The sequence below is a fragment of the Phaethon aethereus genome (assembly GCF_964289735.1).
Source record: "Phaethon aethereus genome assembly, chromosome: Z".
Taxonomy (NCBI): domain Eukaryota; kingdom Metazoa; phylum Chordata; class Aves; order Phaethontiformes; family Phaethontidae; genus Phaethon; species Phaethon aethereus.
In genome coordinates this window covers 57,936,607-57,964,568 of record NC_138577.1, presented here as the reverse complement: position 1 = coordinate 57,964,568, position 27,962 = coordinate 57,936,607, and the positions used below count along the sequence as shown (strand labels likewise).

General features: G+C 42.8%; 2 protein-coding genes across 2 annotated transcripts in view; one reads left to right on the top strand and one right to left on the bottom strand.

Annotated features, from left to right (window-relative positions):
* IDUA (alpha-L-iduronidase) overlaps positions 1 to 20,296 on the bottom strand; it is a gene marked incomplete at both ends in the record, with an annotated part of 45,171 nt that extends 24,875 nt beyond the window's left edge. Inside the window, 2 exons of the mRNA XM_082013707.1 lie at positions 16,870 to 17,010; positions 20,175 to 20,296. Coding sequence (XP_081869833.1) covers positions 16,870 to 17,010; positions 20,175 to 20,296 — 263 coding nt within the window. The remainder of the gene's footprint in view (positions 1 to 16,869; positions 17,011 to 20,174) is intronic.
* Positions 207 to 10,299, top strand: SLC26A1 (solute carrier family 26 member 1; the record flags this gene model as incomplete). Its single annotated transcript, XM_082013724.1, is given in 4 exon segments — positions 207 to 267; positions 270 to 295; positions 6,791 to 7,441; positions 8,779 to 10,299. Coding segments are annotated over 4 exon segments (2,259 nt in total).
* Positions 20,297 to 27,962: the final 7,666 nt, after the last annotated feature.

Below are 27,962 nucleotides of genomic sequence, written 5' to 3'. Positions count from 1 at the left end.
TGGCCTGAACTCAGCATAATTTCTGGATCAGCATTAGTTAATTAATAATCTTACGCATCATTTAAACTCAAACCCTCAGTGAGTGCTGCGTATATATCCAAGTTTTCAGAGTGGTACAAGTGACAATACACTACCAAGCAGCAAGCTCAAGATTCTATAACTACCCTTTCTTCCTTTGAGGAATATTTAGCTAATAATTATCCTTTATGCAAATAAAGCAATGCCTGACTGAAGACTTTCATTCATTCCAACGTGCAAAAACAGAGCTGAACATTCCTGTCAAAAAGCTATCCAGGTAAGAGATACCACACCTCTGAACTCAGGTTTTATTTGTTCTTTGCCTGTTTTCAAAGGTGCAAAACTGCCTCTTTTTAGTTATTTTGCACACTGGTGTTGCTTCATTACCCTGTTCTTCATAAATATTGCTTGTAAGGTAGATATTGGGCAAAGGTTTGTAAAACATGCAGTCAGCTGCAATTGGGATGGAAGTAATCTTTCCTGCAAACCCTGGTCTAAGACTTTGTGACCAGCCATTTGGCTAGTTATTATTTGTACTTAAGAAAAGTGGCCTAGATGAAGCTATTCTGGTTCTCAAAGTATTAAATTATTATTAAAACAGAGCGTTTTCTTAGCAATTAAATACAAAAGAAGGTTTCCAAAATACTGTCCTTACTGCTTGTAGTAAACCCAAGATACCAGGGAGGGCAACAGGTAAAATAGCAGAATGGGATATCGATTTGTTTTTCTGTACAACAGCTTAATGTGACTGACTAAACAAAGACCAGCAAAACCACAGCGCAGAAAACAGAGCTTAGTATTTAGGTTTGTGACTGATGACCAAAGCCTTGGAAAGCTGTCTGGAAAGATTTTTTTTAAAAACAGACTTTCACTTTGAACCAGCTACCTTTCCAAAGGCAAGAAGTCTGATTTTTAGAAACATTCTTTGACCCCATGGAAAATGTATTTTCAGTGGTCATGCCCTAGTACTCTCCGGAAGGATAATGCTGTCTTGCCTCCAAGTGCAAATGAATATTTTGACCAGCACATTCTGAAACCCCTGAACCAAACCAGTCCCTGGAGAACCAGTGAAACTACTTAATCATTTATTTCCAAGGTCTGATCATTCCCAAGGATGGTCTAATGGGCCAGCCTTAACAACAGCTGCTGGCTGGCTGTGTTCTGTGATAGCCTGCTCATCACCTCTGGGATTGTTAAATATCAGTGGCTGTCATCTTACTCACTGGGACACTGGACTGAAAATACTTGGGAAAATATGAATTGAATCACAGCTGCTGGTGAATGCAGGCATTTGAAAAAGACCCTAACTTGCCTTGGAAATCCTAAATTGATCATTCATAGCTAGAAGTAGAAGTTCTGAATTGGAGATTTTAATTAAAAATTTATACATCTAGAAGATGGCTTGACTCCCAGAATAACTCCATATAATAGGAGTGTTAATTTGTAGTGGACTTATGTAGCAACAGACTACTATGTTATGGCTTTCCTGACTCATAGAGACCAACAAACTGTAATATTTTTTCCTCTTTCACTTTTGTATTAGCGTAACGTTGAACCTCAACAGGAAAATGCTTTGAAGCCATCATATTTTGCCCAGATATAGTAAAAAACTAACTGAGCCCACCAAGTTTCACATGATTTTTCTAAAAAGTACTGTGATGCTCTTTGCTTATATCCTGAAAGGTTGCTAGGTCAGTGTTCAAATGTGTCCAAAGAACCAATTGCTGGCTCAGGTTTTTATGCCACCATAAAGGGTCAGACTACACTGGGGTGTTGCTTCTGGGCACTTTCCTCTGAAAAAAGTGGTTTGCAAGCATAACACGCTTCTGTACCATAAATGAGGGTAATCAGGGACTTTTTTCAAAACTGTGTTAATGCTCAAAACCAGAACAGTAATGCAGTCATATCCATTAGAGATGAAAAGAGGTTTCTTACAGGCAGAAAAGTTGCTTATATGAAATATGGGTAACATGAACAGTTTAACTAAACACCTATAAGTGTTTTCAGTCAAATGCTTAGATAAACTGAAGTCTCTCATTTTTCTGGGATTTATGCAACAAAAATACAATGAAGCTTCAAATGATAAATACAAAACCTGCTCTACCCACATCAATTTTTAGCTGATTCTTCATAGTTCAAACATAGAGAAAACTGCAAGCATCACTTGGCTGAAACTATATAAAGGTCTCCATCCTAACTGACACTTGGAATCACTATTTCAGCAAAAGTGAGCAATTCTAGTATACAGTTGTCATACATTGTCTGACTTCTGTCCCAAATACAGCCAGAATTTAAGAGATCTCCTTATCAGAGAGAGGCAGGCCCACTCTGCCTACTCCTTCTTGGGCTTTCTAGAGATGCAGCTTCAGATTTTCTGGTGGACAATTAGGATGGGGACACAAAAGGCTGCATCAGAATAAAGTTTTTTGGGGTTGTGTTGTTTCACAAAGAACACCTCATCCAGCCAGAATGGTTCTATGTGTACCAGCAGAACCTGCTTGCCAAGGAATCTGCAAAGAGAAATCCCACTGAACATGCTGTGATGAATGTTTCCTCCCCTGTAGAGACATTTTGTCAGGTCAGTGGCATGGTGAAAAGACAGAAAGAAAGATGGGACGAAGGCCAGTTGGAAAGTTGGTAGTTTGTTTGGCTTGAATGGTTCTTTGCTTTGTTTCTCTTTTTCACCAGATAAATTGAGTCACTGCATTTAACCTGAAAGAATGACTGGTTCAGACAGTGGTTCTGCTCAAGCAGGAAAAAAACCCCAAACTTTTTGCTCCAGCTGATATGGTCGAGGGCAACTTGAAAAAAATTAACTGTGAAGATTCCAAAATACAATTTAAAATAACCAAGACTACTTTTTGTTATAATAACATGCATGACACATACGTATATGAATGTGCACGCAAGTTAACTTTCACTTGTATTAAACAGTTGAGAATGTTCCCATACCAAAGTCAAATGCAATGGATAGACATGTTCTATGCTGTATGCTGCTTCACCTGCACATCCCTGCTAAGAACAGCTCTTTCAGCAAGTGATAGGAAGCCTTCACTTGAATAAAATGCAAACATTATGTTCTATGAAACTCTTGGGGGGGTGAAGGGGAGCCTGAAATAGGGGTTGTCCCTTTTTTTATAAACCACTTTGTATGGGCTGAGATGAAAATGGGTCAGTTTGGTGAACCATTAGAGGAATATATTTATTGACATCCCAAGGGCTCCTGAATATTGCTCAAGTATCTCAGTGCCAGAATCAGAAGGCTGGAGTCTACTCATGTGCACAGGAGTAGACAGATCTGCTGTCCACCCTCCTGTCTTTGGAGATGCCAAAAGCATTGGAAGCTCCCAGCTCTCTGCTAGGCTGCACAAATGTGCAGGGGATAGCACACAGCCACGATGGAATCCCATTTTCTCCAGGTGAAGCAACTAAGTCATTACTGAGCTACTGGCATCAGAGCCTGAGAATTCTTGGGTTACACAGATGAAAAACGTTTTGCTGGTAACAATATCCCTTCCATTATTTGGTGTGGCTTTACTGTGCTGAAAAAGCAACAAATAACCTCTAAACATTAACAGTTTCTGGAAACCAGTAACATCTCATTTTAGAGCTGAGTGTTTTACAGCTAGTATGTTCATATGACATAGATTCTGAAAATTTATCTAGCCGAATAAATGGTTATCTACAGGAAGGAAACCCTTATTTTCAGGAGAAAAAAGAGCTGAAGAAAATTATCTTCTGTCAGTGTCTGGCTGTGTTTTAGCCTGAACATATTTATTCCACCAGGAAGGTTTTGTTGACCTTTGTCTAAAATGCATCAAAAGGGCTGAAGAGATACATGCTTTATCATACTCACTTTTTTTTGTTGTTGTTGTCTTTTACAAAAAGGTACTATTCTGATTATCCAGTAAGCAATACAGCTGAAATATATTACTAAATTATCATTCATACAGAAGATCTCTTAACAGATTTCCAGAGAAATTACATTGCAATAATCTTATGTATTAAAAACTATTATCATCCCTCAGAAAGCTACACAAACAATGCCTACGTGTGAATTTTAATGCTTTTTTTTAAAATATAAATTTACTTGCAAATAAATTGTGTGAGTTTAGAGAGAGGCAGTCAGCAACTTTACAACTAAAACATATAAGCCTAGCGTACAGAAGCCGATACAACCTTTATTATGTAGCCTATCAAAAGCACTCATTGGATATTGAACTGCCCACTAGCTTTTAAGGACGTAGAACAAGGGAACTGTATTTATTTCTTGGCTGTCTGAATTCACTTGGCTGTAAGAAGTGGGTGGCACTCGAATAGGACTTGCTGTCTTCACACACAAGCCTCTCATTTGCCAAACTAATTTAGGTAAGATAGGAAGTGTTATTTTTTTGCCTCTTAAAAAGGAGTATCTTTATAACAGTTGCTAGCATTCTGTATTTGATAAACTTTAATTATATGGTCTTATGTATTTCTCTTGGTGTTGTAACTGCTTTCATCTTTTCTCTCACCTTGCTTTCCAACAAAAACTAAATCCAACCTATTTCCCGTCAAAGAAGATCTTGTCTAGCTTAACCACGGAGTACATTAGAGTCTAAAGTAAATTTGGCATTACTGATAAAAAACAGCCATAATCTTTCTAAATAATTACATTAAACTGTAACTAGTTTTCCCTTATGATGGAAATAAACTTTACTTACAAAGAAACTTACACAGTGGGAGCTAAAAACTATTTAATATAATTGGGATGGATAGAAATCTACTGATTTTTAAAATATATTTAGACTACTATGCAGGTCATTTTCAACTTGGACAATCAAGAATCTCTTTTCTGCCTTTTACCAAATTATGAATTACATACCTGTAACACACAAACATCCTGTTCCAAGTTGTGGTTACACTTTGCACGGCCTTAGAAATCACGCTGTGTCATTTAAAATAATACCTGGGAACTTGTTTAAGACTTTTTCACTAGTTACAGATTCGTATCTTCTTATTGTTTTTCGTTTGCTGGCAAAAGGTATTTGTTAAAATCTTGCAAAAATTTCTAAGCATGATAGACAGAAGACTTTATAATAAGCCACTCTCTATTTGGAGTACTACAAATTGAAAGCTTACAGGCTGTTGGTATCTATTCTTTTGCTTATCAATCATGCTTCCAGTTGGTCTCATAAGCCCTTTGTTTTTTCTCAGCTTGGAATTCTACACTTCAACTGGGTGTTACCAAACATTAACAAATCGACGTAATCTTAACCAAAAAAAAGTATGAAATTTACACAGAGAATGCTGACTTCTGGCACTCTAGTCTAAACTTACTTTTAGGAACCTGATGGGTATGGCTTCTGTCTCCAGATACTTAAAGAAGAAAGAAACAGCTTTTACTTGTAAGTGAAGAGGAGCTTTGACATATTGCAATGTCACACCTGGCACCAAAAAGCTTTGTTTATCCTGGCTGTTTACGACACTAGAAGACTCTGGGCTTAAGAAGTTTGTCTTTATGCTAGAGAGCCTACATACTGTTGTACTAGCACATACTCTCTTCTTCTAGGTCAATATGAGTCATTCCTTATCTCCCAGTACTTATACATGGGCATCCACTCTTGGAAGGCTCTTCTTTCTTTCCACTGCAAACCAGAAGACAGGATTTGCCACTTGGCATAGTCTGTTTAACATTTTCCACTGTCCTGCTCCACTTTTATTTTTAAACTGTTTAAGGTAGGGCATTTGCATGTTACACTCTTTTGCCTCTCAGCCATGTCCCCACCTACTCCCAAACAATTTATGAATGCACTAAGCTAGCTTCAGCTTCATTTGACAATTGAGCAAAAATGCAGAGATTGAGTTTGGTGAAAACAGCTGTGTTCATGGAGGCAAAAGACACCAAAAGCACCTCCATCTGGACAACACAAATTTTCCCAGTTCTTATGTATCAGAAAACTGACACATAGGAGAACCATAGGAAACGCCACTGTGTTTTTTCTGCTGCCCACAGAACTATTTGTTATATCTTATTCCCTGGAGAGCAAAGCTAGGGTTAACTATGAGTTTAAGCCTGAAAATACTAACATGTAGCACTCTCCAGACGTGGTAACAGATTCCATCATGGTGCATGGTCCATGTGTTGCCAAAGTGGTATTTGTGAGGAGATGCTTATTAATTAATGGAAGCTGCACAACAAAACAATGTATAATTCAACAGGTTCATATTATGTAGCAGCTTCTAAGAGTCCATCGATGGTTTGTGTACAAATTTTTGCATAAATGCTTACTCTCCAGAAAACTCTGCTTTACAGGTTCTACTAGCAAAATTTTTCGCCTGTACATTGAAGACAGCTGCAGTGACAGATCACTATACCACATGTGAGTTCCAAAACAATGACAAGATGCACTCTTAGAAAGATGATAGCCTACCTCACTGGTATAAGTTTATTTCACACCGTCAAGTGCTGCCTCTGATCACAGAGACCTCTACGATAGAGCATTTGGAAGAGCTTATGGAAATATTTGCCATGCAAAGAAATTGCTAATTTAACTCAATTTTTCCTTAGTAAAACAAACTGGATTCAATCGAATGCACTCTAAATGTCTGCAAGAAAGGGCTCAATCTGCAGATTTATTTCTTAGTGTTACGTTTTACTGGAGCACTGTGGTGGTGTTCTTGTTGGGATGATGCTTCCTTGCACAATCAGGTGACAAATTTTTAGCATTAAGCATCTGTGCTAAAAAAAAAAATCATGAACTACAACCTAACAGCCATTTTCTTTGTATTTCAGGAACACATATGTGAAGTAAACACTGGGACAATGGAAAGACCACTTGAGGCTACCAGGATGGAAAACAGCACCTCTTCCGGCTTTCTCATGGAAAGAAAGACTCGTGTCAAGATTAATAGGAAAGAAATCATGCTAGCTAAGCTGAGGAAGAGCTGCTCTTGCACCCCAAAGAAGCTGAAGAACTTTGTCATGGACTTCCTTCCTGTTTTGCAATGGCTTCCTAAGTACCAGTGCAAAGAGTACATTTGGGGAGATGTTATGTCTGGGTTAGTGATCGGGATCATTTTGGTGCCCCAAGCAATTGCATACTCACTGCTGGCAGGTCTGAAGCCCATTTATAGTCTTTACACATCATTCTTTGCCAACATCATCTATTTCTTAATGGGCACATCTCGTCATGTCTCAGTTGGCATTTTCAGCTTGATAAGCTTAATGGTAGGACAAGTTGTGGACAGAGAACTTCTCTTGGCTGGGTTTGACTTGAATGATGATGCCCCACCAGCCCTGGGTGATGGCTCTCTGCAGAATGACAGCCATTCCAACACAACTGCCTTCAACCTTACAATTGCAGGGATGAATGCTGAGTGTGGGAAAGAATGCTACGCTATTGGCATTGCTACAGCCTTAACATTTGTGGCTGGAGTGTATCAGGTAAGTGGTTACTGACATCCAAATGCAAGCTATGAAGTTCCTAAAGCTTCTTTGCATGACCTAAGTTTTGGTTTGACTCTCTTTCAATGAGAGATACATCATCAGTTCACTTGAATGACCTTAGACTGTCTTCTCCAGGAAGCCTAACAGTAGCCAACTAAGAGAAACCATGAGGTAGGCAGTTTTTTCAGCTACCAGCAAGTACATGTAAAACAAGAGTCTTCTGCAAGACCGCCAACATTGTTTTGATACTCTACTGCCTTGCGACCATGAATCAAATACAGATCTTACCATGAGGGAAATTCCCAGGTAGCTGCATACTTCAACAATGACGAAATAATTCTGTTTCCCTAGATACTAATAGAGTTGCAGACGCACTCACCTACTTCTACACAGGTTCAGAATGTGCTGCTCAGTGTTTTGCAAGTGGGTACTATATTCTATCAAACCGCTGTCCAAAGATAATTCAGAAGCAGAAAGCACAAGAGGGCAAATAGATTGACTAACCTATTTTTCAGACAATGGCTGTGCTGGAGTCTTTCAGACTTACCAATGTGCTGCCCATCACAAGAATATCAAGAGAACACAGAGGGAAGCACAATGAACTTACCTATTAATTGTGTGTGTGTATATATATATATACATGAATTAAGAAACAGCTAGCTATTTTCCTCTTTACTTCAAAATTTCAAGGTCACATTTATGAACAACAAAATGCCCTTGTGAAGCTCTATTTTCCAAAGCCATAACAGGCAGGGGAAGCAAGTAGTTAAGGACAGTACCCTGGGATTTGCGAAAGTTTATGAGCTCTTCTGCCACTTCTGACCTTAGGCATGCCACAAAGGCCATCTGTGCTCCACTTTCCCTTCCATTCACAGGGCTAAATTAAAAGCTGTTTAATATAACAGTACCACTAAAGCAAGGAGTTAGCTGTGTCATTCAAGTTCTGTTTACAAAGCAATGGCTGTAATTTTTAACTTCATTCACTTTAAGACAGGAAAAAAAAATTGGCTTTGGTACAACCAAGCATTTTTGGATCCACTTCATGGGAAATAAAGTTCAGACAACCGACTTCCATAGGGTCACTTCAGACCAATGTTTGATTTACTATGTCTCAACCTCCTCATTCACCTCTTGGGTTTGTAGTATCCCACAACAGTAAAAAAAATAACGTTTTAACAGCAGACTGGAAACATCAAAGGATAATTCCTGTTTTAAGATTCAAATACCCAATGCTATCTGCCTCCAGCTAGTTCTCTCCCTTCTGTACTTCACTATTTGCAGCACCATTTAAGGTTCATCTTTTTTTTCTTTTTTTTTTTTCTGTGTCTCCTCAGGTTCTAATGGGAATCTTTCGTCTGGGATTCGTATCTATGTACCTATCTGAATCTGTACTAGATGGCTTTGCAACTGGTGCTTCCTTAACCATTTTAACAGCTCAAGTGAAGTATCTGATTGGAATAAAAATCCCACGTAGCCAAGGGCATGGGATGCTTGTTATCACCTGGATTAATATTTTCCGGAACATTTCTCAGGCTAACCTTTGTGATGTCATCACAAGTGCCATTTGTATCATAGTGCTGGTCACTGCTAAGGAACTGGGAGATCGGTATAAGCATAAGCTGAAATTTCCTCTTCCCACAGAGCTGGTAGTTATTGTTGTGGCAACACTGGTGTCACACTATGGGAAGTTAAATAAAGTGTATGCATCCAGTGTTTCTGGAGCTATTCCAACAGGATTTATTCCCCCCAAGGTACCACATGTCAACTTAATGCTCCGAGTTGCTATAGATGCTTTGCCTCTTGCCATAGTCAGCTTTGTCTTCACTGTATCCCTTTCTGAAATGTGTGCAAAGAAATATGCTTACACCATCCGAGCCAATCAGGAAATGTTTGCTGTGGGGTTCTGCAACATCATTCCTTCTTTCTTCCATTCTTTTGCAACCAGTGCAGCTCTGGCAAAAACACTCGTCAAAACATCTACAGGCTGCCAGACTCAAGTCTCTGGAGTAATTAGTGCAATGGTGGTTTTGCTGGTGCTGCTCTTCTTGGCACCTCTCTTCTACTCCTTGCAGAAGTGTGTCCTGGCTTGTATCATCATTGTCAGCCTCCGAGGAGCCCTGAAGAAGTTCCGAGATGTGCCAGCACGGTACCATGTAAATAAGGTGGACACACTTGTTTGGGTCGTTACCATGTCTGCCTCTGCCTTAATCAGCACAGAAATAGGGCTATTGGTTGGTATTGTTTTCTCCATCTTATGCATCATTGTTCGGACACAGCGGCCACGGACAGCCCTGCTTGGTCAGATCCGAGACACCAGCTTTTATGAGGATGACTTAGAATATGAAAATCTCTCTTCTGTTCCAAAGGTCAAAATATTCCGTTTTGAGGCTCCACTTTACTATGCAAATAGAAACTACTTCCTAAAGTCTCTGTACAGATTGACTAACTTAGATCCTAACCTAGAAGCTGCTAGAAGGAAAAAATATGAGAAGAAGGAAAAGCAGCATCTGAAAAAGGGAGATCACACAACTGCTAATGGACTGGGCATTGGAGGAACCACTCTGCAACTAGTTCCTAAGCAAATTGATTTTCAAGCCCTTGTTGTAGATTGCTCTTCCATCTCATTTTTGGACACCACTGGAGTTAACACTCTAAAGGAAATCCTGAAAGACTACAAGGACTTAAACATTTCTGTTCTCCTAGCATGCTGCAATCCCTCAGTGATAGACTCTCTGAAAAGAGGAGGTTACTTTGGGAAAGATTTTGCAAATATGCAGGAAATGCTATTCTACAGTATACATAACGCTGTGCAGTTTGCAAAAGACCAAAAGCTTCCAGCAGATTGCTCACTTTAATCCTGTGTCTCCCTTGACAATTCACTACAGAAGTGACAGATGGGGAGGGGCAGTTTGCAACAATTAAATCATCAGACACACTGTTGGCTGTGTACAGCAATGGCCCTACAAACTGTTCTCCCCTGAAGAGCTCTGCTGTTTGTCAGATGCCACAAAGAACAGCCACTGGGGATGCAGTCCAGGCCCAGGATGGAACAGTTTGGATTATTACCTGCACCTTCACTTTAAAATGCAGGTGATGTGCATGGGCAGTTTGGGATTGACTTCTCCCTTGTGCCATGATCATAACATATATATCATAAGACTGTTGTGCTGGAAGGTCTGCCCAGTGTCAGCTGACTCTCCCAGTGGTTTAATGGCTGGTTTGTGTTAAGTGGGCTAAGCCATCTCCATGAAAATGCAATCAATCTAGTATCTTGGTAACATAATGGTTTAAATTATGGCTTGTAAAGCCCTGTCCCTTTCATCATTCTAGGTGTGCTCCTAAACAACTCCCACTATTTGCATACAAATAAAATGTATAAAATATCGTGGAATGTAGCATGTCTCTCCACCTTGATTACATAGACTTAATGACACAACCTGCCACAGGAGAAGAAATTACGAGCCATCACAGGTTCCTCTCAAAACCATCATTTCCAAAAACTACTGCTGGGGTCACCTGTGTTATCGGCTTCAATCTGTGGTAATTACTTACTGAAGGTTGTGATACCCTTAAGATGCTGGAAGAAGTATGACTGATGCACAATTTTGTTAACTAGTAAGAGGATAAACAGATTAAGAAAAATTAATGGCTTTCAACTGCCTGGGTAACTGTGCGACAGTTACCCAGGCAGCTGTACCATCCTGTAAAAATAAGTTGCCTCTGGTAGGCAGATGCAAATCCAATTCAGGGACCCAGAAGGACCATCAAACATAAAACCTCAGAACTGTGATGCAGCACAGCATGTTCTTTCTACAACTACCTGCCTGGGTGCAAAAAAGAAATAGGAGAGAAGAGGGTAGCATGGGAAAGTAAATCTGTGATCTGCCTAGAAGAGGAGTGATGTATCAGTCAGAACTGCCTGGCTGGTCTTCTCTGATGCAATGCTAACAAAGCTTTAGAGTAGTATACCTGGGCCAAGGGTATGGTAAAGGGAGCAATGCTTTGTAAGTTGTGTATCCCCATATGCTGGAAAAATTCCACTACTGTTTGTACATACTACAGACATTTTGGTTTGTTTTTTTATTTCCCTATCACATTATTCCTTGATTTGAGGTCCACTAAACCACATTTTCCAGGGCTGGGTTACTTTCTATAATAATTTGCATTAACTGCTGTTCATTCTGCTTTGTGTCAGATGACAACCCCAGGGTCAGTTGTGTTGTTATATATGCATGTTGTCTCTTTAAAAATAAGCATAGGTTTAGGTTTTGATTCTAACACAGTTAGTCAGTGTTCTGGCTCATGGCACTGGCAGATTATCCTCTCTCATACTCAAGTTTATCATGACCTGCACAAAAGGTAGGACAGCTGCCCTATCTTTCGCTCCTTATTCATGGCTGGTTCACACACAGCACCAAGCATGGAAGAAAATTCTATCACAGCTGTGCCTCTTACAATTAGCAGACTCTAGAAATAGGTTCCATGTATGCAGAAGCCATTTCTCTGCTGTGCCATTTAAAAAAATCATCAGCTCAACACATCATGTGATTTGCTTACTTCAACTTCTTAGGTCACTGAGTGAAAGAACACTCAAACTGAGGTTCTCCAGGTGCCCCAGAGCCTGTCTCACTCTGAAGAACAAATACTTTGTTAAAGAAAAAGCAGTGCATTCCCAAAAGGCAAAATTTAAAATGTTTTCACAGTAATTGAGAATAGCACAATATTAGGGGATTCAATGCTGCCATTTTCATGCACTCATTATAAAAAAGCATATCAGTGCACACTGCTAGTACTACCAGTGCAGTAAAACCTAACAGGAATGTCTGTGAACAGATTAAAGGATTGACCTGGCAGCATTTTCCTGCCGTAAAACAATTTAATCACATTATTCTGTAAATTGTTGACTTGGTATGACTTGCTTCTTTCTGCCATACAATCAAATGGGCAGAGCCCAAGGACAAAGTATTGCTTTGTGTCTGCTTTTGTTTGTAATCATTCTTTGATCAGGGACTATCTCTTTTAAGGTCCTGCCATGGCCTAGCATGAGGAAGTGGGTTTACAGGAGTTACTGCCACACAATATCAATATAGACACTCCTAGGCTGTTGTGCCAAAGCAAGCTGTTGTTGGAAGTCAAATAAAAATATTTCAGTACAAAAGAACACACATCCTAGCAATCTAGACTTATCTTTATGGGTCAAGCTGCCAGCCTAGAGCATAAAGGAAAACATGCAATAATACCCTTAACTCTAGATGAATGTCTTTTTAAAAGAGAAAAAAAAAAAAAAGAGATATTCAAATGGAAGGTGTATCCCTGCAACAGTCTCTGGAGAAGAATGAAGAGAGGCTGCCCTTCTCTTATCCATGTGAGATGGATATCCATCATCTCTATCCTGAGAAATTAACAGTCAGAAGTATCCTCTTCATCATATTTATTGTCAGAATGGCACCAAAGGATATCCAAGCAAAGAAATTTGCTATGCATAGAAGGGGGTGTAAGCATTAAGACTTTTACTAGGAAGAAACTATTGACCAGAAGAAATGACAAGAACAATTTTCTGTTTCAGTTTCATTGGCAGAGCTGGCTCACAATCAAGTTGTTGTGTTAGCCAATGTCGAACACCGCAGGAAAACAGCTTTCAGTGCTATGATGTAGGGATGCTGGGAGACTGTAAATCATTTCTAAGGAGTATGTAAAAGGTAACTAAAAAAGCAAGCATATTTTGGGCACGTTTATGTCTTCTATACTGCATTATACCAAGATTAAGGGTATGAAGATTGAAAATGTTAGAAACTGCCAATTCTCTTCTCTCCTATTAAGGTACTGTGAATTGGAGAGGAGCTGGGGATAGGCTTGTAATTCCAACTAGGTTATTACTAATGTTGAAATAAAATCATTATATGCTTTTTAGGAAATCTTATATCCATCATGTAGATTGACTATATTTTTGTTCACTGTGGTGCCTTGTATAAATCATGTATCCAACAAATTTTAGTACTGCTACGTAAGAATAGGAAAGGGTTCTTAACTTGCAGGTTGTGTGGGTCCCATGGAGTTGTGCAAAGAGTTGGGAATCTTCACCTCAAATTCTCCTGTTGACTAGGGCAGCATGGTGAGAATGCATGGTCTAGGTGTCAAAATGGCTGTATTTATTGGCACTGGTAACTAACAACAAGGGAACTGTCCAGTCCATGAAAGACACCTTGGGTTGCCCTGTAACCATGAATATTCCTGTGTCACATGACCTGGAGACAAATGTGTGCTTTTGGTTGGACAATAAAACTAGCAGTTCTTTGAAAAGAGTTTGCCTCATGGTATCCTTTCACAAGTGGTGAAATAACAGTATAACTTGGAATATAGAAAAAGATGAGGTGGGCTTGCTGTCCACAGGGATGCACTCGGCATTGGGGGATTAGAAGACATAGTGAGAAAGACCATTACAGAAGTGAGAAGGTGAAGGTGTCAGTCTTTTATTTGAGCAGACCTGCTTGTTCGGAGGAACATTTATGGCACCTTTTTACAGATGGCACAACTACGAGGAAAAGCAACGCCTGTATCTGTTAGCCTTCTACAGTGGTGGTATCTCCTAGTCCGCTGTTTTCTGTAAGTGCTCTTCTTCAGTCAAGTACCTACTTCACCTTCCAGGAAGTCTTCTCTACTCACCAACCCCATGACATAACACAGTTTTGCTGTTACAGGGTTCTTGCTCAAAATCTCTTTCCATCCTTCTGGAAATGACTGGTTCAGGAAGAGAATTGCACATGCACAGAATTCAGCATCAGCACTGAGCTCCTCCTTTGGACTTACATTACTGCCCCTGTTGCTTTTTTCAATCCCAGTGTTTGTCTGCAGGCTCCACACTCTCTCCCTTTCCAGACCAGAGCTGCCACTCAGTCCACTGATTGTCCTTCCAGAACTTAAATGTCTTTTTGTCTTTTGACAAATGCACATTTTTATTTTTGCAAAATGAACAGTTTTAGCTTGGTTCTAAACAGTGGCTAAGTTTCTGATTTCTACATGTCAAAGCAAGGCTAAATATTGAGGCTAGTGGGTTAGAATCCTACCCTTGAGGCACTCCAACTTTTCTGGGGTGTCTTCCTTGACTGCTAAGTTTCCATGCTCCTAGTATTTTGATTGTGTCAAGGATTGTGTCCCACTTTGAAGGACTTAGAGCCTCACTCTCTACAAAGGCCGAGCAAAATCCATGACAGATGCATTCCTTTCCCTCAATCATTTGGAAAGCTCAATTCAACATGTGGCACAGCTGAGACAGGATGCCAGGAGGGATTTTGGCTGCTGAGTGTAGCTGTGGCTACTTTCTTTTCAAAGGTACTCACTGATTTTTCTGTAAGTCAGTTGGTTACAGAAACATGAAAGACCCAAGCCACCTCTCAGGAGGAACCTGTGAGATCTAAGACAGGGACTCTGGAGGTGGTGAGCAGTGACAGTTGTCCTTGGCTCTAATGAAGCTGGATCACTGCCAGAGTGAGTACAAAACCCACAGCCCAGTAAGAGAAGGAGACACAATACAGGAAAGGGTGTTTACTGGGAAACTTCCACAGGGAAAGATTGGAGGGAGGAGCTGTGTTACTTCCTATATTCACAGATGGACTAACGTACAGAGGCAGCTCTGGGGTACAGATGCAATACTCATCTGCGTGCAGGACCTCCGAACATCTTCCCAAACAAACCTACAAACACAAGCACACCCTAATACCTAGGAAGAAAACTTCTCCTGTTTCTAATGTACACTCTGAAACCCACTCCTCATCTGCTCACATCCTCTTTCCAGATTCTGAGCTCTCCTTCCCCATGTTGTTTCCCCAAACTTACAACTGGTAAATTCCCATTCACCTGTGTCTGGGACAGCAGATGCACTAATGATGTGGATTGTAAATATGCTCAGCTCAGCAACAGCCTGAGCCAGGCAGAACTTTAAGAGTTATTACAACTTTTGATGGAGTTTTTATGGTCTGTTTTTCCTCACTTTTCTGTTCTAGGCATCTGTATTTGGTTCTTTCCACTGGGTGTTTTTCAATCTTCATACCCTTTAAGCTGAGTTAAATGGAACTTGAAAGGCAAGGAATTCCAGCGTTGTCCTCCTAAAGTCTGACATGTATCTCCCTAGAACTAGAAATGCTATTATGCGTATGAATCCTTTTGGAAGAGAATATTAACTGATACCTGTCACTTGATGCAGTGCACAGGTGTGTTCAGGATGCAAAAAGAAACTCCTAAGTTAAGTGGAAGTAAGATAGAAGTAGTAATAAAATAGTGGCAGCTTTCATTTGGACCTCTCAGTAAGTCAGGTTTGTTCTAATCTTCGTGGGACTTTTTTTGCTGTACCATGTCTCCTAAATTAAAGGACAGAGAAGTAAGCCATCTTTCTAGTCCTTCATCACTGTTCTTAGAATGGCTAATGGTTAGCAAAGCACAAAACAGAATGGATGAGAAGTCTTGTTTGGCACAGTATTGCCACCCGAAATGCTTTGGTAAGGAATGGATTGAATTAATGCCTATGACCCTATTCCATCCCATTCCTAGCTTTAACCAAAGACTCATCTAACCTGTAAAGGAAGCAGAACACTGTGACCTGAATATTAAAGGCGGACCTACAGCCAAGGGGAGCTCTAGGTACACATATGGACAGCCGGGTTGTGTCCAGGACCAGAACCCTCCAAGTCTGGCTTCTCCCAGCAGTTCTTCTCAGTACTTTGTAGTTGCTGGTGTTACTGCACTAAGACCACACTCTGCTGGACTTGAAGGAACAGCAATGATGACACCCAGTATGTGTCTTGGAAACACCCAGTATGAGACCATTGCCTGGAATCCAGTTGAGAGCTCACTCCATAATACTGGGTGTAGATGCCCTGACAGCAAAGCAGAACCCTTCCTTGCTTAAAGAACGACTGGAGACTCCTCTAGAACTCTCTTTTCAAGGTTGTGCCAAGCAGTATTTTAGAAAGGATGCACCCAGGTAAAAAAAGTTGCACTAGAACCTTGTACATGCAATGGTCCATGAAATCCATTTCTGCTAGCCTTGAGGCCTCAACTGGGAATCAAGATGCTGAGGCCTGGATACGGCAGCATGGGACACATGGAATGACTGCAGTGTATCTCCCGAGATGGTCTTGGTAAAATTTGACCAGCACATCCACAAGACTCTTCACATGAAAGGAAACTTTAAGCTGCTCCTTAACCTGTTGTCAGGATGTAATGCATACAGCTTAGCCCCATCTTTCTCAATACAAGCTCTCTCTTTTGTAATCTCATACACCCCCAAATTGATTCCCCTCCTCTGGCTTCCAAGGAAGCAAAGACATGCCCAGATTGCAATTACACTAAGATAAATGTCAAAGTGAGCACCTGCTGGACACTTTGATCTGTTACACTTTTCCCAATTTTTGACTTGAGGTGTTGCTTACCTGAGAGCAACTAATTCCAGTAACCAGTGAATTCGAACTTGTTCAATGCCACCATGTGGAACAGAAGAAATGTAGGCAAGGTTCAGCTCTTGGTCTTTGCTCAGGTCAAATAGGTCAGCATGGCCATGAGGTAAAGGAGGGCTTCAGGAAAGGAGGGACAGAAAAGAAATAACTCATTGCAACATTAACTATCAGCTCCATTGGATATCCAAAGATCTCTGTGCTAAGTCCTTATACTGCCTGCAAGATCCTCCCTGGCATGAGGACCACTGCCTAACATGAAATGAAAGCAAAATGGAGTTGCAAGTTATCTGGGGCGACACATGTAGTTTGGCAAAGCAGAACACAACTTGGGTGCATCTCACTGCCATGCTCAAAGAAAAGCATTACAAGCAGTCATTGCTGCACTAATAGCAACCTCAGGCAGCAGTGGCCTGAAGAAGCCATAAAATGGCAGTCAACTTGTCTCTGCGTAACTACCGATAAGGGAGCTCAGAGTCTTTTTAGCTTTTGAGTGGAAATCAGATTTGCTGAGGTCTGGGCTTGATCTTCTTGCTGAAGTCCACACAATGACATCAACTCTTGCTCTGCTTTGGAAGCTACATTTCCTAGAAGGAGAATTAGGCCCTCAGAGCCTCCACATTCTTTGGCCATGTTCAACTGACCCCTACGCATAAGGAAGCACAGGAGTATGTGGCTGGAGGTTTCTGTGCTTGATGCTGCAAGCAGTTTAATCTGCTTACAGCTATACAGCAATGATCATGTTAGCAAGACTTTGGTGTCTACTTATTCCACCAAAATTAACTTAACAATGGGGCAAATTTCTGATGCCTCTATCTCCACAGGTAAATAGCTGCAAGATAGAGGGAGACCTCACCCCGACTCTCCACAAGTCAGAAACTTAGAACACTACCCAGTTCATCCTGGGTTTGGGCATCCTTAGAGACTCTCATTAAGCCTCCTGGTAATGTGCAAATTCTGAGCGTTAAAGCAATTGTATTACAAGAAGATAAAACAGTACTGTCTGCAAGGTTTGGTAAAATACTTCCACGTATCTTCACATTGCAAAGAAAGATGACTTGTGCTCTACCTACAGACTGTATATTAACTATGTAAGTGAAAAACTAATATAGTTTATGTTTTGCCTACTGTAGTCTGTCTCCCCTGATAGGTGGATCAGCTCTGTGCTGACCGTAACTATGCTGGGAAGAGTCACCCCCTCCTCCTCTGTACCCCTCCACATATTCATCCCACCTCCAAGGACCCCAGTGAATGAACCTGCTACTGTAGAACCATCTGTGCACGAAGGTGGAAAAGCCTGATCCCACCTGGACAACGACTTGACGCAACTTTTGTTCTAGCTAAGACGTTGCCTATTAGCTCATCTCCTGCATCCTTACCTGAAAGTGCCAAGTCTTGACACAGATTACATCCTTGTAGTGCTTTATACAAATCAGCCAACACGTGTGAGCCCCTTCTGTGCAACTTCAGCAGCACACAAGGCACTTAAAAATCGTCCCCCTGAGATTGCTTCAAGTCACACAAGTGAGACTGAGAAGTTACAAATTCCACTCTTACTAAAAATGTATCAGCATTTGGTTCTTTTCAGTTGTTTCAGTGGATATGCACAATATTAACTGCCAGTTTTTGAAGGAGTGCTTTACTTCTACTCTGAGATTCAAACCTTCTTCAGTTCAAGCAGTGGCAAAGATGAAAGTCTAGGCCTAAAGCATTCACGTGTTTTTGCTTAGTCCACACTGAATAAACACTCTGAAATCACACTCTGCTAGAGAGAAATCTAGCAGAAACCATGACAACATTAAAAAAAAAGATGACAGAACAGTGGGGTTTGTTAGTGGTAGTATCAGTCCTTTCCTCTTCTGAGCAGAAAAGTGCCGACCCAAGAGAACATCAAGCCTTGCAGCCTCCCAGGCTTTATCAACTGCTAATCCACAGCTACGCATTTGCCCAACTGTCTGAAGCTGTGATGTAGAAAAGCAGCTTTAATTAGAACCCAGTTCTGTCACAAGTTTTTTTGTCTGCTTTCAAGGGAGCTGGGATCCTACAGCTTAAGAAATACCAGCGTTGCCCAGGTGTTGTAATTGAGGAGTTGCTGACTCATGGAGAGCCTCTCCTCCTCTGCCTTCCCCTCATATGCTTTTCATGTTTGCAGCTTTCCAAAGTTTCTTTCATAGAATTAAAATCATGGGTGTTTCTTGGCCTGCAGTTTAAATAGCATACTATTTTTAAGGCAGTTTTTCATTACTGTTTCCTAACATTGCAAGCAAAAATTAAAGCAAAAAATGAAACAGCAAAAGAAATTAAAAAATCCAGAAAGCCCAGACATTTCTCTTAATTAGAATGTATTTTAGGTTCTGTTCTGTTTTCAAACCAACATGGAAAACTAATGGAAAATTTTTCAAGTTATGTCTTAGACTACCATTGCACATTATACAAAAACATGCACAAATTCCTTTTTGTCCAAAGCACATGCTGCTGATTCCACCCTGTTGCAACTCTTCTTCCTACAACTGTTATTTAATCCACCGTATGTCTAAATGAAAGGGTCATAATCAGTTCAGCGTAAGATACAAACATGGCCAAGGAATGCAGTGTCTCCCGGTTTTGAGCCTGCTAGAAACCTTCACGTTATCTCCCAAAAATTGACGGCTGTTCAACCCCAGTTAGCTCAGCAAGCCTCTCTGAGAAGCAGAGTACTACCAGGTTGTGAAGTGGTGGAGCTGGGATTTGTGCATGCTCCCACCCGACCCCCTGATTTAGATCAGCTGGCCTCACCGGCCACATCAGGAACATGCTGCGTGTTGAGTGTCTTGCAGGAACAACAAACTCCTAGAACTAACAGGCAGGGAAGCTTTGCCTGGGCCGATTTAGGGACTGTGACAATGGAGACACTGAAAAGGAAAGGGAATGAGTTCCAAGTACCAACAGGCGTGTGGTGCTGAGGAAGAGGAAGGACTGCACATGTTTGAAGGCCCTGGAGGCATGGGGTGTCGACTTGGCCCTATCTTGTGATCCGCTTTGTTTACATTAGTTGGCCACATTCCACGATCAGCTCCACGCAGGTAACACGCAACAGGCTTAAGCAGCAAAAGGCAGCCAGGTGCCGGGTCCTCTGACCCCACGGCAGCAGGCCCGGAAAAGCCTGGGCTCCTCCAGGGATGCCGCGTCCTCACGCCCAGCGGATCCTTTGCCCGAGGAGGGCTTGAGGCAGCCGGCTCTCACCCCGGCTGCTTCTCGCCAGCGGTGCGTGGCCTGCTGCCGGCCGCCGGGCTCTGCACGCTTACCAGAAACCGGTGCTCCTCCAAAAGTGCTGTAAGGGCCGCTCGGCTCGCCGGACGTCCACGTACACCACGTACGCCGCGGAGCCCGCGCCCAGCTGCACAACCAGCCACAGCAGCGGCCCCATGGCGGCACGAGGAGCCGAGCCCGAGCCGAGCCCAGCCCGAGCCGAGCCCAGCCCGAGCGACACCGGCGCCCGCTTCCCGACGCACCACGGACGCGACGTCAGGCGCCCGCCCACGGGGCGACGGGGCTACCGGGTGCCGCCCCCTGAACGTCCCGAATCTGCTGCACGGCTTGGGGTGCTTGTTGTTGCATTTCTCTTACGTACCACGTGAGGGAAGTATACTCTTACGCTATTGTTACGTCCTCGTGCTCTGTGTTGACAAACCTGTAGGAAAGAGTAGTATTGCGTAGTAGCGCAGGTGATCAAAACAGCCTTCCCCGAAAGAGCGTAGTAGCAGAATTGACACTATGCCCGGTTTTTTCACTCTAGAGATATTTAATCTCAATACGGCAAAGAGCTTTAAATGCACTTTATAACAGAGAGGCTGTAGGTTGACTTTCTAAATGCTCTTTTCTTATGACGTGTATCTGAGGACTGGGTTTTCCATGGGGGTGGGACCCTCCTCCTTAGGATCCTTCTCTCTTATGTATTGTACTGCTTTCGGGAATCTCATCAAGCCGTGCCAACTGGAAGAAAAATGTGGGGATTGGGCCTCCCTTCCACACCCCCAAACGCTGTGTTAGCATCTCATTCCGTGTTCGTTAGTTCTGATGAATTGGGGTACTCCAGTCTGATTTCCCATGGAGGCTTTGGATTTAGCAGGGGAAATCATGGGCCCCTGTAACGGTGCCCACACCAGGGAAACTGCAGGGAGCTGCCAGGCAAAGAGCTCGGCTGCAGGGCATCTCCAACAGGAGAACAAAGTGACAATTGCGTCCATGGAGATCAAGGCTATCGGTCCTACTATTGGAGGTTGCTCCTGTTTGGAGCAACCAAAATCTAACACCCCAAAAGCTCTGGTATTTCAGCCCCTTTCACCAGAGCTCTTTCTCAAGCAGTTGTGCCAGAGGTAGCAGAGGAGAAGTCAGACAGACATTTACTCCTCAGCTCGAGAATGTTGCAACCAGGAGAAGACTCTGCACAAGTAAATTTATGCCATGTTTAATCCTGCTTGAGCCAGGACATTCCCTGTCTCAAAGAAGTGGCAAACAGGGACCCATCTCTAAAAAGCTGCAAAGTGGCATGGTTCTGATCACTGACATGTTATTCCTCTGTTTGCAGCTTCATCTACCTCTTGAGGCCTTCAGTCCCTGTGGGACTTCTTGTGAGTTTACAAGGCTGACAACCAAAATTCAGGCAACAGCATTACATCCCGGAGTCTCAGGCAGGAATGGTGATCTGGCATTGTGACTTGACTCTGGCAAGGGGCACTTCCCTAAATTCCCCAGTGTTTCTCATACTGTGGCTCAGCTCCAGTGCCTTGGAATAGCAGCAAGGCCCAAAGCTGAACTCTAGTGAGGTTACCATGCACGATATTTAAGAGATTTCTTTTACAGGGGTGCTGGTGGATGAAAAGCTGGGCATGAGCCAGCAATGTGCACTCGCAGGCCAGAAGGCCAAACCTATCCTGGGCTGCATCAAAAGAAGCATGGCCGGCAGGTTGAGGAAGGTTATTCTGCCCCTCTGCTCTGCACTGGTGACACCCCACCTGGAGTACTGTGTCCAGCTCCGGACCCCTCAGCACAGGAAAGACATAGACGTGCTGGAGTGGGTCCAGAGGACGGCCACAAAAATGCTCAGAGGGATGGAGCACCTCTCCTCTGAGGACAGGCTGAGAGAGTTGGGGTTGTTCAGCCTGGAGAAGAGAAAGCTCTGGGGAGACCTTATTGCAGCCTTCCAGTGATTAAAGAGGGCTTATAAGAAAGATGGGGACAGACTTTTTAGCAGGCCCTGTAGCAATAGGACAAGGGGTAATGGTTTTAAGCTGGAAGAGGGTAGGTTTTGACTAGATCTAAAGAAGAAATTTTTCCCAGTGTGGGTGGTGAAACACTGGCACAGGTTGCCCAGAGAGGTGGTAAATGCCCCATCCCTGGAAACATTCCAGTTCAGGTTGGACAGGGCTCTGAGGAACCTGATCTAGTTGAAGATGTCCCTGCTCACTGCAGGGGGGTTGGACTAGATGACCTTTAAAGGTTCCTTCCAACCCAAACTATTCTATGATTCTATAATCCGTACAGGAAATGCCAGTTTGTCTGCTAGGGCTTCTGTAGGGGGATACTTGTCTCCTCCAAACTCTGTTTTCCGAGAAGACCTAAGGAAGGTATTAAAGAGGCAGTGGAAGTGCAAACTCAAGTGGGATCTGACAACCCAGGGCCCAAAAAGCAGGCAAGTCAGCCCTGTGCTTCTAGCTGCACTCTGAGCTGAGGCAACAACCGCCTTTGGGGTGAGTGCAGCTGCCTGGGCTTCAGTGAGGGCTGCAGGCATTTTGCCAGCTGGAAAGGGTGATGCACGGGGGGAAGGACCTCACTGATGTTGCCTCTCTTGTTGACTTCCCCTCCAGAGGGATAGGCTGGAGGAGGTGCAAACCTGACTACCAAATGTCATACTGTGGTTTGTTGCTTATTAACAGCAACCCTGCACTCACTGCCTTTAAGTGTGGAGGGTTTATTGTGGGGCAGGCACAGATACTAGCACCTCCAGCACCCAGCTGCAATGGATGTGGAAGCTCTCCCTTGTAAAGAAGTCAAAAGCTCAGCCCCCAACCAAAGACCTACCAGTAAATATCAGCAAAAAGATATGTATAAGGGAGAAACCCCATGAACCCCATGGTTTTGTACCACAGATTGTTCCTATTGACATCAGGAAGGGTTGAGCCCTGGACACCACCCTGACTTTCCCTCAGAGACTGCCAAAACAGAGCTGCTGCATTACAGCTTGGCTGATTTCAGAGTCACATCTGGAAGACAAGTTGTCAAACCAAAACTATGTCCATTTGGCCAGGAACCTTGACCCTTTTCAGACACAATATCAGACCTGTTGTAGAAAGTCCTGAAACACAACAGAGCCATGGATGCAGATGGCACTCTGTTGGCCAAATTGTCTGTCAGAGCTCAGGGAAAGACTTCCGCGGGAATCTGACAAGACCATAATCTCCAGAGCATTTCCAAGAAGGTCCTTCTCAGATACTGGGGTAGTGTCTAAAGAGACTGTCTCCCTTGTTTTGTACAACTGCCCCCAAGGCATGGGCAAGTGCTACATCTAGCACATCAACCACATCAGACCAGAATTTGGGAGACAGATGATAAGACAAAACCCTGGTCAGAGGAATGACAAGAACTGGAGGCATCTCTGCATCACCCTCAGGTTTCTCTTCCTGTGTCTGAGAAAGTAGCTAACAAGGTTTTTCAAGTTACTTCTTCTTCTGAACTGCAATTGCCAGCAGAAAATCTTTCCTGCTCACCATAGCTGCTCTGGTGCCTCCTGCCAGAGGAATAAAATGCAGCAGAAAGAGTTACTTGCTCCCTGTGAAGGAGCCTGATATGCCTTTGTTCCCAAAACATCTGCAAGGATGCTGCAGGGTAAGCAGCTGGAGTCAAATGGTTCGCTTTTTCCTAACCAAGGTAGCCAACTGGACCAGCATGTTCCTGGAGCCATTTGTATGCCAAATGCCAGGCTACACCAGTGAAACCCAGTGGCCTGCTCTGCAACTCTCTTCTCCCAGGGGCAGGGCAAATGCCAGGGTTACCACAGACGACCTCCAGCAAGCAGTTTCCCAGGTGTAAAAGTTTAATTCACAGATAAACACCTATATCTAGCTTGCTATGAGCATAGTTTTAGAGACTGTCAGGCAGAACCCTGATAAAGACCTTGGGCAAGAGGAAGCTCCAGTATTGCTGTTGACTTTTTGCTCATCCAAGGGCTGAGAAGTCCCCAGCAGGAGGTTTTCTGTGGAGCTTTTTACAGTGGAGGTTTCTCAGAGCTGACATTCCCAGCCAGAGGACACTGAGGTACCAGAAAGGATGTCATTACTGTTACATAGAAGTCATCTTCTATACATTTATTACAACTGTGGTCGTGTACAGGAGAGACAGCACTGTGTTGGCTAGCTGAGGATGATGTACTTGCATCCTTCTCACAAGCCACCTTATCTCCTCAGTTTTCTCTTTGGCTGCTCAGGGCAAAACTTACTACTTATTTGTGTGGCACCCCACATCAGTCAGTTCTCTTTCAACTCCTTTTCAACTCAATGAAACCCTCATTCCACACATGTATTTACCTATGGTAAGAGCATGTTCCACCTCTTGCTTTGAGGAAGGGAGGCTGAGTGTGGGGGAAAGAACAGATTCATCCCTCAAACCTCAGACAGTCTTCGGTATTATCATTGCTCCTAGAACTGGCATCAGCACACAGGGTGGATAGGGGATGGGGAGTTGATTTCCACAGCACTCTCTGCCAAGAGCATACAAAAAGAGCTGAAACATTGTAAGAGTGCTTAGTGAACTTCTTCAAGGTTCTTCTCCAGGCCTTCCTTAGAAGACCATATTCAGTCTCAGCTCCTGTTTCTTACTCACGTTCTTCTTGTCTGGGAGCTGCTACAAGGCTGTTCCTTAAATTTGTGATTGTCTAGCACACCTCAGGCAGCTTGTGAACACGTGTAGATCGTTCCCTCCCATGTCAGACATGACAATTTTCTGGGAAGCCTTATGGCCAACATGGTCTTCTTCAAAACTGCCTCTGCAGGGTGTCACAAAGAGGCAGCTGAAACAGGGCTCTGGCCTATTCTTTTTACTTCACTTTTCTTCTCTGCTCAGCAAAGCTTATTCTGGACTTATGCACAAAGCCTTTGTAATGTTCATGCAGAGTAGCCTTGAAGTTAGAAATGGAAAACCACAACTCTTTCTCACCATCACCCAATGCCTTTGGATGGGCAAAAATGTGAATGTCCAAAAGCAGATAGAGGGCCATGTGGCTTCAGAAGAGCACAGCTGTCAGGAGCTCAGTTCTGAATATGGGGAGAAAAACATGCCTACCAGCATGGAAGAGAAGGGATTCATGCCTCTGTAAGGACCAGGCAGAACCCTGTTTAGTTAGCTTTCATTGGAGACCTTGTGCTAGGGAACAGGGTAATTTTGGTAGCAGTGCAGCAGCAGCAGAAGCTGCATGGCCTCAGAAGTTTTGGGTCTCTTTGTAGAAGGAAACCACACTGTCTGCAACACTCTGATTCCTTATGGGCACTGGGTCTGAACAGGGTAGTGAATCTGTTTTATCCTCTCTCAGCAGCTTTCTTCTGTATGAGTGGCAATAGCTAAAGACCAGAAGGGAAACTTTTGAATTCTATGGTCCAACAGTAGTAGTACCGTGTGCTAGCATTCAAAGAATGTTAACCAGTGGACCTTTCACAGCACTGAGTTGCACTTCATGGTAGTGCAAGTGGAGGTTGAGTCGAGTCACCTGTAGCTGGGCAAGAGCAAGTTCTTGAGCTATGGCTATGGTTTCCAGAGGCTCCCAGTTGCTACAAGATTTGTGTCAGCTCGTGTTTTGCAGCTGATCCAGGAGGGAATATTTATTATTTATATATCTGTTCTTAATGGGTCAGTTAACTTATCATTTGTCATAATGCTTGGTAAAGAGAATCCAACAGACACATTTGTTTCGTGAATTAGAATTAAAATTGTCTGTATTCAGTCTGACAGCAAGTTTTGGAAATCTATTATGCTGGTTGCATTAATATCAATTATGGCTCATGGTTTGAACTTTAAGTTCAGGTTAGATGCTAGTAAACATATTTATTAATACAAGTTTGGAAGCCTGCCTCAAAAATGAAAAGGCACAGGATTTACACATTCTCACTTGTTTGTTCCACAGAACGTGGATCATAACTGACGTTTTGTGTGGGCTGTGGAGAGGCAGAGGCAAAAATAATAACAAATCACAAAGTCCTGTAGAAAAATTAGAACAGCTGCTCTTTGAGTCCTTTGAAAAGCTTTCATTGGCTCGTTTTATCTAAACAAGTCAACCCAAGTGTACTCAATTAAAATTATATTTCTGTTACAAAGCTTTTTGCAACTTTGACACCAAATATAGCATTAATTTCCATATTAGACCACCCGTGGCCATCACATGAGCTCATGAGGCAACCCATTAGAAGCTCTTCCAGTTAGGAACCGTGTCAATAATTGAGAACATAAGTACTCTGCCAGTGCTGTGCTTGTGAAGTAGGTAAAGAAAACTAAGGGCATTGGGCCACTACCCCTTTCAAAAGAAGGCATAAAGATGTTTTCCTCTGCCATATGATCTCAGCTGTAGGTCTGTATTGTTCATAATCAGTTAAGAAACCAAAGTTCAGAAATAAATACTCTGGCTTTCATGCTACCATTGCTCCAGCAAACCTATGGTTTGTTTCTAATCCCTTTTACATCCATCTTGTATAACCCCTAATTAATGTTTAATTCCTTACTGAAGTCTTCCTTTAGGGATTCATTTTATTTCTGGGAGGCATAGGGCCATCACAACTAACATGTATCATTTGTTTGACAGTTTTATGGTTCAGTTGGAACAATTTGCAGAGCTGTCCATCATTATCTTCCCCGCAGCTTTGCAGCCTTTCTATTTTAGTCATGAACTGTGGAACAGAGCAGAATAACAGGCCACTAAGTGATAGTTGGAAACTGGAGGAATAATGGTTTATTAATTTGTTTTACTTTGTTTTGCAAAGGCTTAATGCTAGTGCATTAGAAGAGGAGCTGTGCTTCAGAAACATCTCTTCAGCAGTGCAGGATTTGCAACATTTTTGTGTCATGGGTTTACACAGTTTTCCCCATCAAGCAGTGGCCCTGTCACTTCTCTGAAGGTGGGTAGAGGATGACAAACACCTGTGCTGTCTTAGTGGGGGCTTGACAGTGCACTGTGGCAGGCTGGTGTGTGTGGGCATCATCTGGTAGGGTAACTGCAGGAGAGAAGGGAAGCGATGTCAACATTTCAGCTGCTGGGCAGCTCTGCAGGCGCATTGCCTTGCAAAACAGGAACAAGTCTGTGCCCATACCCCTCCGGGGTTGGACAATCTCTAGCTGTCTGTGAAATGGCTGTGCCTCTCCTCTCTGCTCCCCAAAGGTCTCTTCAGGTACGTACATACAATTATCAGGAATATCCTCTCCCCTGCACTACCTGGCTTAGACTCACAACGGACCTTGTATCTTGCCAGATATACCTGTGGTCACAGTTGTACACAAGCCATAAATAAATGGTGACAGTTTGTGATAACCGTCCTATTTCATTGCCGTTTCAAATTATAGTGTGGGATATTCATGCCAGCATTGTATACAGCTTCCCCAGGAAGCCCATCCTTCTTCTAAAAGAGCAATGGTCAATCCCAGGCCAACAGCCTCTTGCCAGCTGCTCCACCATTTTATACAGTGCTCTCCAGAGGCTTTTTGTAATGGAGGAGGAGGCTGTTAAAACACAGAGTGCACTCATGTGAAAAGAAAAGCTTGGGGTTTGCACCTCAGACTTGTATTCATGCTTAGCCTGATAAAGAATGAGAGGAACAAGTCCTGAAAAGTATGTGTGCGTAGTGGTACCCAGGCTAAAGCAACATGGACTTGTTGAAGTCCATCAATTAGCTTGAAAGATTGTTGCTGTACTTGCCCACAGGTTTCAGTCCAAGGAGAAGGTGTAGGTTATACTTGTGGGTAGATAATTTGTGGGAAAACTTCTCAGGCAAGGTTTTCCCATTTGCACAGTGATGGAGTGTTGCACACTCATTTGGGATTTTATGGGCATATGCTTC